Source organism: Rhineura floridana, chromosome 20 (assembly GCF_030035675.1).
Source record: "Rhineura floridana isolate rRhiFlo1 chromosome 20, rRhiFlo1.hap2, whole genome shotgun sequence".
Taxonomy (NCBI): domain Eukaryota; kingdom Metazoa; phylum Chordata; class Lepidosauria; order Squamata; family Rhineuridae; genus Rhineura; species Rhineura floridana.
Genome location: NC_084499.1, coordinates 19401342 through 19415730, shown reverse-complemented (window position 1 = coordinate 19415730; position 14389 = coordinate 19401342). Strand labels below are relative to the sequence as shown.

The 14389-nt window shown below is 46.5% G+C and overlaps 1 protein-coding gene across 18 annotated transcripts in view; it reads right to left on the bottom strand.

Annotated features, from left to right (window-relative positions):
* Nucleotides 1-14389, bottom strand: part of FNBP1 (formin binding protein 1) — a 106906-nt gene that overhangs the window by 5573 nt on the left and 86944 nt on the right. For 10 of the 18 annotated variants that reach the window (XM_061603802.1, XM_061603807.1, XM_061603806.1 and 7 more), the window contains 5 exons: nucleotides 13509-13618; nucleotides 11373-11505; nucleotides 10178-10299; nucleotides 7500-7639; nucleotides 1610-5834 (listed from right to left, as the gene is read on the bottom strand). In XM_061603802.1, coding sequence (XP_061459786.1) covers nucleotides 5656-5834; nucleotides 7500-7639; nucleotides 10178-10299; nucleotides 11373-11505; nucleotides 13509-13618 — 684 coding nt within the window. In that variant the 3' untranslated portion in view covers nucleotides 1610-5655. Of the gene's footprint in view, nucleotides 1-1609; nucleotides 5835-7499; nucleotides 7640-10177; nucleotides 10300-11372; nucleotides 11506-13508; nucleotides 13619-14389 lie in introns of those variants that run through there. The other 8 variants (XM_061603803.1, XM_061603810.1, XM_061603812.1 and 5 more) reach the window with 2 other exon arrangements.

The following is a 14389-nucleotide window of genomic DNA, read 5'->3' as shown; positions in this document are numbered from 1 at the left end:
ATGGCAAGAGAGGATGCAGTAAATGGTGTGTTGTTTTTTTGGGGGGAGAGACCTGAAGGCATTTGGATAGAGGCCACTGTTGCCCACGGGTACAAATATCTGTGAGGTTCCCCCTCCACACACCTTTTCCCATATTGATCATGGCTTTTCTTAATGCTGGAGCCTCGAACCTAAAGGCTGGGCCTTGCAAAGTGATGGGAGGAAAGAGCAACTCGGAGGAGAGAGGTAATGGGGAAGGGGCAGATAATTTCCCCCTTGCATCCCCTTCCCTGCAGCTAACCCCTGCAGCAAGCGACAATTGTCTACAAGAATCAAATTCTTGCATTCAGCACAACATTGGCGGCGGCAGGGTGGTGGTGGTGGCAGGGATGAATGAAGACTACCCCAGAGTAAAATTACTATGTCCCAAAGCAAGCATCAGAGAGCAAATTATTCTGATTGTTCGCTTCAAAGAGGAGAAGGCATGCACAAAATACATTTAAAACAACAACAACAACTTGGCTTGTGTTCCAGACATTAGCAGCTACAGAGAGCTCTAAGGCAGCTGAAAAGCAACTTTTAAGCACAAGTAATCGGTAATGAACGAATCCATGATATGATTCAGCACAATGCAACAGCCTCCAGACCTATGCCAAAAGTAAATGCGTAACTTCCACAGCCAGAAAGTATAAAAGAAAACCCCACGAATTTGAGAAAATAAAAACATTTTTTTCTTTTATTACAGGAAGGGATAGCCATACATCTAAGAATAAACAGAATGGGGAAAGAACGGTCCAGATTTAACAAACCTCAGCTTTGCACGTGGACTTCCTTATAATGTTGATTCTAAAGCAGGCAAAGTACAAAACACAAAAAACTGTGAAGTTAAAATCTACCTTAACGTAAATTCAGTGCTTCAAAAAAAGGTTAAGGTGCAAGCATAAAATGCAGTATTATAAAATAATATCAAAAATTTAATATATATATAAACAAACAATATAAAATCCTTATAGGTGTTCTCATATAAAAAGGTAAAGGTGACCCCGCACTTATAGTGCGAGTCGTTTCCGACTCAGGGTGACGTCTTGCAACGTTTACTAGGCAGACGGTATATATGGGGTGGGATTGCCAGTTCCTTCCCCGGCCTTTCTTTACCCCCCAGCATACTCATTTTACTGACCACGGATGGATGGAAGGCTGAGTGGACCTCGACCCCTTTTACCGGAGATTCGACTTCCTCCTTCCGTTGGAATCGAACTCCGGCCGTGAGCAGAGCTTCGGTTGCGTTACCGCCGCTTACCGCTCTGTGGCACGGAGGATCTTGTGCTCATATAATAGTACACAAATGGCCAAAAAAAAATATTTGTAAACAACTCGGTGCCCATGAATGAAATGCAAAATGTGTATATTGGCCGTTGTTTAAAAGTTGTCCTTCATGTTCATATTGATATTGTTTTGACCATATTATATATTTCGTTCTTTATTATGTACGGGCACTGAGTTGTTTACAAATATGTACTAATATGTATGTGTACTATTATACGAGAACACCTATAAGGATTTTACATTGTTTATATATATAAAATTTTTGACATTATTTTATAATATTGCATCTTATGCTTGCACCTTAACCTTTTTTTGAAGCAAAGTACAAAACACAGACATAAGGAAAGAACTTCAACAACATAACCCGGGTTTTGTTTTGTTTGGTCTGCGGTGTTTCATTAAAACCAGAGAAAGCTATTTGTTGAGGAAGATCAGCCAGTACGACAGTGGTACCTATCAGTATATGTATATAAAAGTGAAAGGCTCCCACAAAATATGCTAAAACAAAAATTCAAGTCACGTTTCAGTTTTAAGTTCAATTATCTACAGCTAACCTATCAACGTTGTTCTTTAAATAATGGCTATCAAGTCATTCTGAGGAAGATCTTAAAAAAAAAAAATTGGCAAGCAAGCACATTTTTTTCTTTAACCCTAGCTTTAAAAGCACATTGGCATCTTTTAATAGCAGGAGTCCGGCTTGTCGGGAAATGCCTGCAAACTGTCATGCTGCCAGTGTCTTTGGGGTGTGTGTGTGCATTTACATCCTGGGAAGGAAGAGGGCCCAAAGAGATCCAAAGCACCATGCTGTCTCATGAGAAAGAACAGCTCCAGTCAGAATGAGAATATCTTACCAAAGGCACATTTCCGAACCTGCGTTTACCTTTGCAATCCAGCAGCTGAGTGGATTTGCACAAGAGAAAACCAGCAGGCAGAAGAGGAGGTGCTTAATCCTCCTTCCCTCCTCCTTTTTCTCCCAGTCTCTGTGTAAAGCTGGGGGGTCGGGAGGATAGGGAGATAAAACTAGGTGCGTACCACCCGCTGGAGCTTTAGGGATCTTGCACCCAACTTGACCTTCAGAAAGCCTTTTCCGGTCCTCGTGGCCTTAGACACGGAGGAGAGAGGGTCAACATCCCCCAGAAACTCCTTTCTCCTGCCCAGTTTTGGCCTCTGGAACTCACCAAAGGTGTGTGGGGGTCTGTCCTCAGTTTCCACTGCAACTTGTTATTGCTGCACCCACAAACGGTACAATCCCATGAAAGGCAGCTGGGGAGACAGATAGGGGACACAGTCCTGGGCAGCGTCTTTTGGCTGAAGGCTTTGTACGCTTCCATAATTATGGAATGTTTTCTGCATGTGGACAGGGAGAGCAGAAGGGATCCCACTTTGCTGGCGCCTGCGCAGATCCAGCTGACGGATCATGGTCATGTAGCACCCATGGCTGACTTCCTACCACCCACGATCAGGCTGTTCAAGAGGGAACGCGCACTCCATTTCCCCAGGATGCAAGGGGCAGCATCTGGACAGCAGCCTGGGAAATGGCTAACTAGGCCAGCCATTTTCAGACTGTCTGTCATAGGGATGGAAAGAGCTGTCTGCTTCGGTTCTCTCAGTTTCTCATTTCCCCAATGTTAAATTCTGTCCTCTACATTTCTACAGAGATCTGTGGTTTTTTTTTTAAAAAAAAATCCTCATGAAAATTCTCCACCATTTCAGTGCAAATTTCTCTAAGCAAACACATTTGTGTAGGCAGTTTTGACAAAGGTACACATTTTTTGCAAGCCGTTTCTCATCACTTCACGCCTTCTTGCCTGTTATTTTCACTCGTGTTCCTTTTTATGCACACCTTCCCCTGATATATGCTGTTTTGTAAATTTAGTTTGTTTAGTTGGCAAGTTGCATCCCAAAATTATAGTAAATGCAAATTTCGAAGGATGGCTGTGTTTCAGTTCTCATGTTGTTTCGGAAAGTGCGAATTTGGTAAGTTCTGCTTGAAATACGAATTGAATCAAAATTCGCCCCCGTCCCTACTCTGTCATCGGGGAGCCTCTTTGTAAGAACATCAGAAGAGCCTGGCTGCTGGGTCAGGCCAAAGGGGACCCCTCTAGCCCAGCATCCTGTTCTCACAGTGGCCATCCGGATGCCCATGATGGCAACCACACTTTCCCCACTTGCGATTTCTAGCAACCGGCATTTGGAAGCACAGCGCCTCCGAGTGCAGACACAAAACGTAGCCATCGTGGCTAGTAGCCATCGATCGCCTTCTCCTCTATGAATTTCTCTCATCCTCTTTTACAGCCCTCCAAGTTGCTGGCCGTCACTGCCTCTTGCGGAAGCAAATCCCATAGTTTAGCTATGCGCTGTGTGAAGATGTCCTTTCTTTTATCTGTCCTGAATCTGCCAACATTCAGCTTCATTGGAAGTCCACAAGTTCTAGTCTTATGAGAAAGGGAGAAAAACTTTCCTCTATCCACTGTCTCCTGCCATGCTTAATTTTATACAGCTCTCTCATGTCGCCTCTGACTCACCTTTTCTCCAAACTAAGAAAGCCCAGCATGCTGCAACCTTTCCGCTTTCACCTGGCGTGTCCCCTTGACATCTGCCATGGAACCCCAGCACCCCATAGGAGACTCTGAGGCACACATCCCTTTCACGCAGAGCTCTGGCAAGGCTTGCTGGAACTTGCCATTCCCCCCCTCCCCAGCCTGAGAAGGCAGCTCAGGATTGCAGCCTCTCTCCTGTAGCTGCAGAAAGTTCACTAACGGTGCAGACAAGGCCTGTCTTTCTAGGAGAGGGGCCTGCTCTTCCTAATCTTCTCTCTCGGGAAACCCCAAGGATTTCCCATAGCAGCTGGGGAGGAAAAATAAACACATGGATCTAGACCGCCCCTGGGGTGCCTTAAAGAAACACACAAGTGTTTTATGTTTTTTTGCCTTGCCCAGTGACACTCTTGAAAACAGCAACGGCCTTGCGTCAAACTTTATCATCAAGGGCCTTTTTAAAATCTTTGAACTAGTTGCTCTTGCGGGGGAAAACAAACGAGCTCCCTGAATAAGAGCCCACCCACACGTTCAGGAGAAGCACAAAGTGTTGTATCGCCTTTCTGGGACTGGGTTTTTCAAAATATAAGTGGGAGACAGCACGGTTCAGCTCTCCGAATACCCTGCACAAACAGCATCTCCAGTAACTTTGTTCTACCTCTGCTAGCTGCAGGGGAAGAGAGGAATGCAACCCCCCCGCCCCATCTCACCATTTGCCTGCCTAGCTCCAGACGTCCGCTTCTGCACTTTTCCTAGATCTCTGTTCGTTTGCTTTCATCTCTGCGCCCATGAGGGCTAGGCACTTGTTTTTGTCAAAAGAAAAGTGAGATCGTCAGAACCAAATGCCGCCAACTTGAATGGTGTGTTTTGCAAGAGGAATGGAACATGCAGAACCGTGAATCTAAGGGGTAAAGGCACGCTCGCTGTTCTGCCGGTTCCAGTGCGTCTCCACCTCTCTCTTCTGAAAACGGGGGGCACATGACGCCAGTCAAACCCTGCCCCTTTTTACTGTAAAACCTGGTGGAAGCAGCTTGCCTGTGTGTTTTCTTAAATTCTTAAAGAGATTGCACAACTGAATGGCAAATCCACCTGTTCCCCCTCCAGGTGTGAGTAATGGAAATGCTTTGGTGTAGGCAACTTGTGTGCTTACAGCCTAAGGCTCTTTCCAATAACAAAAAGGCGTAACGTGCCACGTTTTGGTAGCCTAGGTGAGAGCCTACAATTGTATGTTGAGTTGTCTGTGGCTGAGACGATGCTATAAAAAAAACAGACAGGCATATGTCACTTTCCTACCTGCAAAAAAGACATGGGTGGAAACCATGCCTACTAGGGAGCAATGGGCCTGAGACAGCAATGTTCATTCACTTCAAAGTGTCTGCTCTTGAGTAGATCTAGTATTGGTTACAACCCAGCAGGCCTTACTCCCAAGTAAAAATGGCAAGGGATTGTCTTCCATGACAAGGTTTCTATTCCGCACCTCAAGAGACTGAAACTCTGAGCTCTCTCTGTGTTTCAACTCATACGTCAGTAAGGGAAGATTTTGAGTGATTCCCCCCACCCCCAAAAAACACCCTGCAAATATAAACCATAGTCCTTTTTTTAGTCCCTCTCTGTGGCACCTTCTCATCTGAGCTCCTGCAGTGCTAAGGCAGCACACAACCCTGATCCTTTTGGAATGGGAAAAACAGTGCCCTTTCTTAGTGCTCTCCGAGCCAGCCTCAAAAGGCTTTTGCCACAGGGGCAGAGAGGGGAAAGTCCCCGCAGAGGGCCAAGCCCTGCAGAAGCAAAAAAACCAAAACCAGAGGCAGGCGAGTTAAATGTAAGTCTTAGCACCTTTGGCATTCTTCTCCAAAAAGACTTCAACGTAGGAGGTGGGGACATAGCCTTCTTCGTCTTCGTTCTTCCGGATCCGCGTCCAGCCGTCACCTTTGTCTACCTCGATGACGTAGAGCGTTTCCCCTTCCGTGACCGAAATGGTTCCTTCGTTCTGACCTGAAAGGTAGAAAATCCTGATGGATTAGGGCAGTAGATTCCAGGGGACCTTTTCAAGCTATGGGCCCACCTGGCCCGGCCTCCTGTTCCACAGCGGCCGACCAGATGTCCCAACGGGAAGCCCGTGAGCAGGACTTGAGAGTAACAGTAACTCCCCCCTCCTGCGGTTTCCAGTAACGGTTATTCGGAAGCATGTTGCCTCCAACTGTGGAGGCAGAGTGTAGCCATTGTGGCTGGTAGCCATCATGGCTGGTAGCTACGGATAGCTTTAATTGCCATGAATTTACCTAATCCTCTTTTAAAGCCGTCCAAGTTGGTAGCCATCATTGCCTCGCGGGAGTGAATTCCACAGTTTTAACTATGCGCTGCATGAAGAAGTATTTTCTTTTGTCTGTCCTGAATCTTTCAACATTTAGCTTCACTGAGTTTTAGTGTTATGAGGGAGAAAAACGTTTCTCTACCCACTTTCTTCACGCCATGCATAATTGTTTACATCTCTATCTCATCACCTCTTACTCTCCTTTTGTCTAAACTTGTTGTTGTTATGTGCCATCAAGTCGATTACAACTTACAGTGACCCTATGAATCAGTGACCTCCGATAGCATCTGTCGTGAGCCACCCTGTCCAAATCTTGTAAGTTCAGGTCTGTGGCTTCCTTCATGGAATCAATCCATCTCTAAACTAAGAAGCCCCAAATGCTGCAACCTTGCCTCACAGGGGGGTTGCCTCACGGCGGAATGCCAGAGGGGATTCTCAGGCACATAATAATAATAATAATAATAATAATAATAATAATAATAATAATAAATCTTTATTTTTACCCCGCCCTTTTTCCAAAACTGGAACTCAGGGCGGCTTACAAATAAAAACTACACATAGGTAAAAAAACATACAAAAATATACAATTAAAATAGAATTAAACTATTCATGACATTAAAACCATGAAACATACACTTAAGATACTAACACAATTTAAAACATTAAGAATAGGACCATAGAACAATACAACAGACCTTATGAGGCCCTGTCTTAAACGTGTGAGGGCGTCCTCTCTATTCAAAGAGGGCTGTCATAACTAGGGATGGGATCTGTTGGCCAGTGCCAGTTCAAAAGCATTCCAGAGCCTGACAACAACTGGAAGGCCTCAGGTTATTTACTGTTACTTAGTCCTCTTGTTACAAATTTATGAATTGCCCTTCCTATAAATTTCAAGGCGATTTACAACCATGCAATAAAGGCAACTAAAAATAAAAGTGGTAACACTGGGGACGAATCGCAGAATAGCCAACAAAGCAGAACGGTATAAATCCATCACTAACATACTCTTATTGCGTCAATGACATGTCGCAGAATACGCCCGCAAAGGAGACACCAGTCTGGAGGAGCCCTTAGTGAACAAAAGCCACCTAAGGCTGCAATCCAACACATGTCTACTGAGAAGTAAGCTCCACTGGGTTCAATGTGACTTACTCCCAGGTAAGTGTATACTGGACTGCAACCTAAACAAAGGTCAATCACTAGAGGTGTTTAAACAGAGGCTGGACCGGCCACCTGTACTCGCATCCTGCATTGCAAACCCTGCACTGAACAGGGTTGGGCTAGATGACCACCAGGGTCCCTTATAATCCTATGATCTGGCCTGGCCCCGAAGATTTGGCTCGCACCTTCAAAGGTATACAGAGCTTTGCACGTCCCAATGGTGGGCAGCTGCTCCTCATCATCAAACTCGTCGTCGAATTCTGGCGCTGGCGCTTTCATCTCACTCTCCTGGCTCGGTTCCTCTGTGTAACTGCCATCCGGACTGCTCAAGACAGGAAATAAACATAACAACTATAGCAACGGGCCTGGCGGTGGCCCAGGGAGGGAGGACAATGGAGAAGACGCCAGTCCACGTGCATCATTATAAAGGAACACAGGAGGCTGCCTTATCCAGAGACGAATCACTGGTCCACCTAGCTCAGTATTGTCTACTCTGACTGGAAGCAGCTCTCCAGGGTTTCAAGCAGGAGTCTCTCCCAGCCCTACCTGCAGCTGCCATCTGGGACTGAACTTGGGACCCTTCTGCATGCAAAGCAGATGCTCTGTCACTGAGCTGGGGCCCTTCTTCCAAAACTAAAATTAAGATCCAAGTCCTCAAGGTTCCAAAGAAAGGGATGATTTAAATAAGAAGCTGTGTTATATTATTTATTTATTTATTATTAGATTTATATCCCGCCCTTCCTCCCAGCAGGAGCCCAGGGTGGCAAACAGCAGCACTAAAAACACTTTAAAAAATCATAAAAACAGACTTTAAAATATATTAAAACAAACTATCATTAAAAATTTTAAATGCATTCTTAAAAAAGCAATTCTAGCACAGAGGCAGACTGGGATAAGGTCTCTACTTAAAAGGCTTGTTGAAAGAGGAAGGTCTTCAGTGGTGCCAAAAAGATAATATTTAAGGAGGGGATTCCAAAGAGTCGGTGCCACCACACTAAAGGTCCGCTTCCTATGTTGCGCAGAGCGGACCTCCTGATGAGATGGTATCTGCAGGAGGCGCTCACCTGCAGAGGGCAGTGACCGACTGTGTCTATAAGGGAAAAGACGATCTTTCATGTATCCTGGTCCCAAGCTGTGTAGGGCTTTGTACACCAAGACGAGAACCTTGAACTCTGGCCCAGTACTGAGTCAGACCACTGGTCTATCCAGCTCAGCATTGTCTGACTGGCAGTGGCTATTCCCAGGCCTACTTGGAGATCCAGAGATTGAACCTGGGACCTTCTGCATGTAACACAGTTGGCTCAACCGGTGAGCTCAGGCCTTCCCCATGGCGAGCCACTTCTGTGGGACTGCCAGTGCTTTCTACGCTGTTATGCTTAGTGCAGTTTGCTACAGGATTGCTCCAAATCAGTTCTGGCCAGTGCAGCTGATGGGGTGTTTCCAGGTGCTGCAGAAACTCTCCGGACAACCCTTACCGAAATTGTGCATTTAAGGACATGCGTTGCCCTAAATCTCTCTGTCCCCATTTGCGAGCCGAACTTCCTATTACCTTATCCCCCAGAAAAGACTCTCCTAACACACTCCAGTCTGCGTCTGTGTTGGAATTGCTTTTTTAATATGTTTTTAAACCTTCTTTTTAAAATGTTTTTAATCTTAGAAGATGTTTTGAAAGCTTTCTTTAAGAAACGTTTTTATTAAAAGATGTTTTGTTTTAATGTGTTTTAAAGTTTGTTTTTATGACGTTTGTTTGTTTTATGAAGTTTGTTGTTTTAAAGTTTTTGGTGCTTTTGTTAGCCGCCCTGGGCTCCTGCTGGAAGGGCGGGATATAAATAAAATAATATATAAATAAACACTTGGCCTTGCAGCTTAGCAACAAACTGCAGTGCCAAGCATCAGGAGAGTCTGTTGTGAGGGATAGGGCGATAGGGAGACTTGCTCAAAATCAGGAACACATTTCCTTAAATGCATGATTGCATCCAACCTATCTGTGTTTAAGGGTAAAACCCTTCCTTCCTGCATGCTGTGGTTCTGATCCTAATATGCCCAGCCCTGCCTTACAATAGCTCCTTAGAACACACAGAGATTATTAAAATGCCACAGGTAGTTTGGCCATTAGAAGTGAGGACTAGAACCTTGATTCAGAGCGTGGCAGGGAGTCAGCCTAAGGACTTCAGGATAAGGGCAATCCTAGCAAGGTTACTATCGTGTCCAGATTTGCAGTGGCTTTTAAAAGCAAAAAAGCAAAAACAGGTCTTTGAATCAAACGGTTGAAATAGCACTTTGGGCGTACTGGTCCTTGTCTTGAGGAGGGACGGGGGAGGAATTCAATTCAGTTTGCATTTAAAGGCAAACCTGCCAAATGTGCACTTTCCAGAACGATACGGGAACTGAAACGCAGGCATCTTTTGAAATTCACACTTTTCCAAATTTTGCAATGCAGTTCTCCAGCCAAGTCGTGTACAAAAAGGCATTTATTGGAGCAAAGTTTCCATAAAAATACACATATTAAATGCCCTGCATTAAGGAAAACGGCTTTGCAAAAATGTATGCGTTAGTCAAAGCTGCACAGAGAAATCTGTTGATTAGGAGAAAGCCGCAGAAAAATGCTGATGAATCTTCATGAAGATTTTTAAAAAATTAATCGCAGATTGTTGGGGAAATGTAGAGAAACAAATTTAAGACAGAAAAACGAGAAGCTTGGGCAACTGAATCGGACATATTTGTTCATCTGTAGCCTCGACGACTCGCAAATGGGCTTTTTTGCACTGCCACTTTCCCACTCAGAGCCAGCAGGGGGCGCTGCGGAGTGAGAAACTGCACAGGCCAACATGGAAAGCGGGACGGTGCACCACAGATACGGTACCTTTCGCGATCCTGGGCGCAGTTATTGACCGTCAAGGTGTTCTGAGGCTCGTACATCCCGCTCTGACGGCGTGTCGTGTCAGTCCGTGCAGGCAACCGGCCTTCCACCTCGGCTAGCCAGCCCTGCGGGGAGAAAGGTGCTAGATGGGCCCCCTTTGGCCTGATCCGGCCGGGCGCTCCTTATGTTCTTAGGAAGCTGCCTTATACAGAGTCTAAATGTTGGTCCATCTAGCTCAATATTGCCTACATTGCCTGGCAGCAGCATGCAGGGTTTCAGGCAGGGCACATTCTCAGCCCTACCTGGAGATGCTGCAAGGGATTGAACCTGGGACCTTCTGCATGCAGTGCAGGTGCTCTACCCACTGAGCTACAGCCTCTCCCTGCTATTCCTGCCGGGGTGGTCTCTCCTCTGTATCTTGGAGTCTATTTTCAATGCACTGCCCGTGAGCAGCTGCAGCCCTTCATCGCAAAGAGGTTCCCCCCCCTCCCCATCTCACAGCTGCTGGCCAGCTCTGACACATTTTGCAAGCACCCCCCCCCATTGATCCTCCCTCACGTGGGCCTTCTACCGGTAAAGAAAAAAGCGAGCATCCATCAACTGATTTCCTTTCCCACCTCTGCAGTCATTGCGCTTTGGAAGCTGGCAAACCAAGAGGGTGAAGGCAGGTGTAAAAACAACAACACTTTGCAATGCTGCCCTGGGATCCCTCAATTCGGTTGAGAGACGCACATTCTCCAAAGCCTGTTGGGGATTATACACAATGGCCAGGGAGTGCGTGGAATTCAATCAATAGATGCACATTCTCCAATATACAGGTGCAATATACTGATGTTATATATTGACCAGGAAATGTGCACAATTCCCTCTTTGTAGACAGATTATGTGCACATTCTTCATGTGGCTTGGGGAAAGTGCACAAGGGCTGGCTATTATGCACATTAACCTCTCACATTTCCCTTATAACGCATATATATCTCAAAGTGGCTAGTAGTTGATTAACCAATCCTAACTCCTCATGCAAACTCTTAAAGATCCTTTAGGGAACCTGTGCACCGTCTCCTCATGCCCATGCTCTAGCCAGGACAGCCAGCCCAGAGGCCAGGGACGATGCTAGGAGTTGCAATCTAGCGCCGTCTGGCAGGGCCTACCCTCCTCATCCCTGCCCGAAAGGAACATGAAAAGCTCTTTTCTGCACCTCAAACTTCTGCACTTCTAGCCTCAGCCTCTCCAGGTTTTGTGCAAGCTCGCCCAACTTGAGATCCACACTGGCCGCATCTCCCATCTGTGGGTTCTTGATATAGACATCTTTCATTTTTGTTAAGGCATCTCTGCAAGAAGCAAGGAAAAGCGTGTCGGAGGTGGGGAAGGGAGGCACTGGCGATGTGAGTGTCCCCTTTCCACACGCACCCCCCATTTATTTATTTATAAAATTTATTAGTCGCCCATCTGGCTGGCTGTCCAGCCACTCTGGGCGACGTACAAAATAAAAACATAAAAATACATTAAAACATTAAAAACCTCAACAATAATAATAAAACCTAACCCACCCCAAAAGCCTGCCTGAAGAGCCAGGTCTTCAAGGCCCGGAGGAAGCTTATCATAGAAGGGGCATGGCTGAGATCATTTGGGAGGGAATTCCACAAAGTGAGGGCCACAATTGAAAAAGCCCTCTCCCTAGTTCTCACCAGCCTAGCTGTTTTAACTGGTGGGATAGAGAGAAGGCCTTTTGAGGCTGATCTTGTTGAGTGGCATCTCTGATGATGCTGGAGGCGCTCCTTCAGATAGACGGGGCCAAAACCGCATAGGGTGTTAAAGGTCAGAACCAACACCTTGAATTGGGCCCAGAAAACAACCGGTAACCAATGCAACTCCTTCAGCACTGGAGTGATGTGATCTCGCTGGCGGCTGCTTTTGATCAGGTGAGCCGCCGCATTCTGTACCAGTTGCAGCTTCCAGACCGTTTTCAAGGGTAACCCCACGTAGAGCGCATTACAGTAGTCTAGGCGAGAGGTGACCAGGACATGTACCACCGGTGGGAGCAGATGGTTGGGGAGGTAGGGGCACAGCCTCCGTATCAGATGGAGTTGATACAGCGCCGCCCGGCTCACAGCTGAGACTTGAGCCTCCATGGACAGCTGGGAGTCAAGAATGACCCCCAGGCTGCGGACCTGGTCTTTCAGGGGCAATTGTACCCCATTGAGCACCAGGTCAACATCCCCCAACCTTCCCTTGTCTCCCACAAACAGTACCTCGGTTTTGTCAGGGTTCAGCTTGAGCTTATTCCTTCCCATCCACCAACTCCAGGCACTTGGACAGGGTTTCTACAGCCAACCTCGGTGAAGATTTGAATGAGAGATAAAGCTGTGTGTCATCCGCATAGTGGTGACACTGCAGCCCAAATCTTCTGATGATAGCTCCCAGCGGCTTTATACAGATGTTGAACAGCTTCGGGGAGAGGATGGAGCCCTGTGGCACCCAACAAGTGAGAGGCCAAGGATCCAAAACCTCATCCCCAATGCCACTCTCTGGTACCTACCAGAGAGGAAGGAACGGAACCACTGCAATACAGTGCCCCCTATGCGTAACCTCTTCAGGCGGTCCAGAAGGATACCGTGGTCAATGGTATCAAAAGCCGCTGAGAGATCCAGGAGGACAAGGAAGGTGCATTCGCCCCTATCCAATGCCCTCCTCATATCATCCACCAAGGCGACCAAGGCCGTTTCAGTCCCATGTCCAGGCCTGAAGCCTGATTGAAATGGATCCAGACAATCCGCTTCCTCCAAATGCACTTGCATTTTTCAAAGGGCGGGATGAAGAAGCCTTTCCTTTTGTCAAATCCACTCTTACTGTCAAGACATGCTACAGGAGAAGCCTGCTCAACCTGTGACCCATCACCCAACAGCAGCATTTAGCCCTTAACGTGTGGCATCCCAGCAACGCTTTCTGTATGTGATGGGTTTTAAGCTCTCAATAAGTTTTTACTCACTACGATAATTTATCGATATTTCCTTTTTTTAAAAAAATCAATACTTCCTTCAAAATATCAGTATTTCCTTTAAAAATATCAATATTAATATTGTTATTTTTTCCAAGCTGAAAAAAACCTGGATCGGTAAAAGCAGCCGCTAGTGGAAATCTGAACGAACTCAAATATTGATGCCAGCCTGTTAGGTCAATGGAATGCTTGCGAACCGGCACCAGCCAACGGTTCCCATCCCCAGTCGGTACAATTACTGGGACATGCACAAAATCATCCATGCAAGTCCCAGGATCCAGCCATTTCCGAATAACTCATTGGGATGACCTCTGTGCCATGCTTCCGCCGTCCTACCTTTGATCTAGCTCCTTCTGGATGTCCTTGTTCAGCTCGTCCACTTTTTGCTGGAGTTTTTTTCGCCTTTGCTCAGGGGGCAGATTGCTGAAATCCTCCGGGCCACCACCCTAGACAGGTCAGGGAGGGAGCGGGGGGGGGGAAGAGAGGAGTCTGTAAAAGTCTGGCCCCCAAGGAACATCTCAGGGGCAAAGACCAGGCAACCCCCCCCCCGAGGCTCTTGGGACTGGCGTGAGAAAAAAATAAAAAATTCCTTGCAAGGGTTGTGCTGTTGTCGGAAGCAATCAGTCTTGGCGGCATGCACACCATACATTTAAAGCACATTTAAAGTACTCCCCAAAAGAAGAATCCTGGGAACTGTAGTTTACCTCTCACAGAGCTAGAATCCCCAGCACCCTTACTGAACTATGGTTCCCAGGATTCTTTGCCATGGCAGGGGGCCAAATGTGCTTTTCAATGTCTGGCATGTACCTAGCTTTGTGCTTAAAGCCTGAAATTTTTTAAATAGCAGGTCCTGTTTCAGTCAAGGAAACAGCAACCCTCTCTTTTTACTGTTGTTGTTGTTGTTATTATTATTATTATTATTATTATTATTATTATTATTATATCTCACCCTTCCTCCCAGTAGAAGCTCTCATGTTAGGGCACCAGAATAAGCCTCTGGCTGGAGGCAGACAAGCGAGTTTTCAGGGACTTGAAGGCAATGTGAGAGAACTATTGCTACTCACAGTGTACATCAAGGGTGAGGAACTCCAACCAGTGGGCTGAATGCGGCCCTCCAGTCCTCTCTATTTGGCCCTTGGGACTCTCCCCAGCCATCCCCCTCACTGGCCCCATTCTGCTCCATTCTCGAGGGCTTTCACCGGGCTGGAATAGGCCTC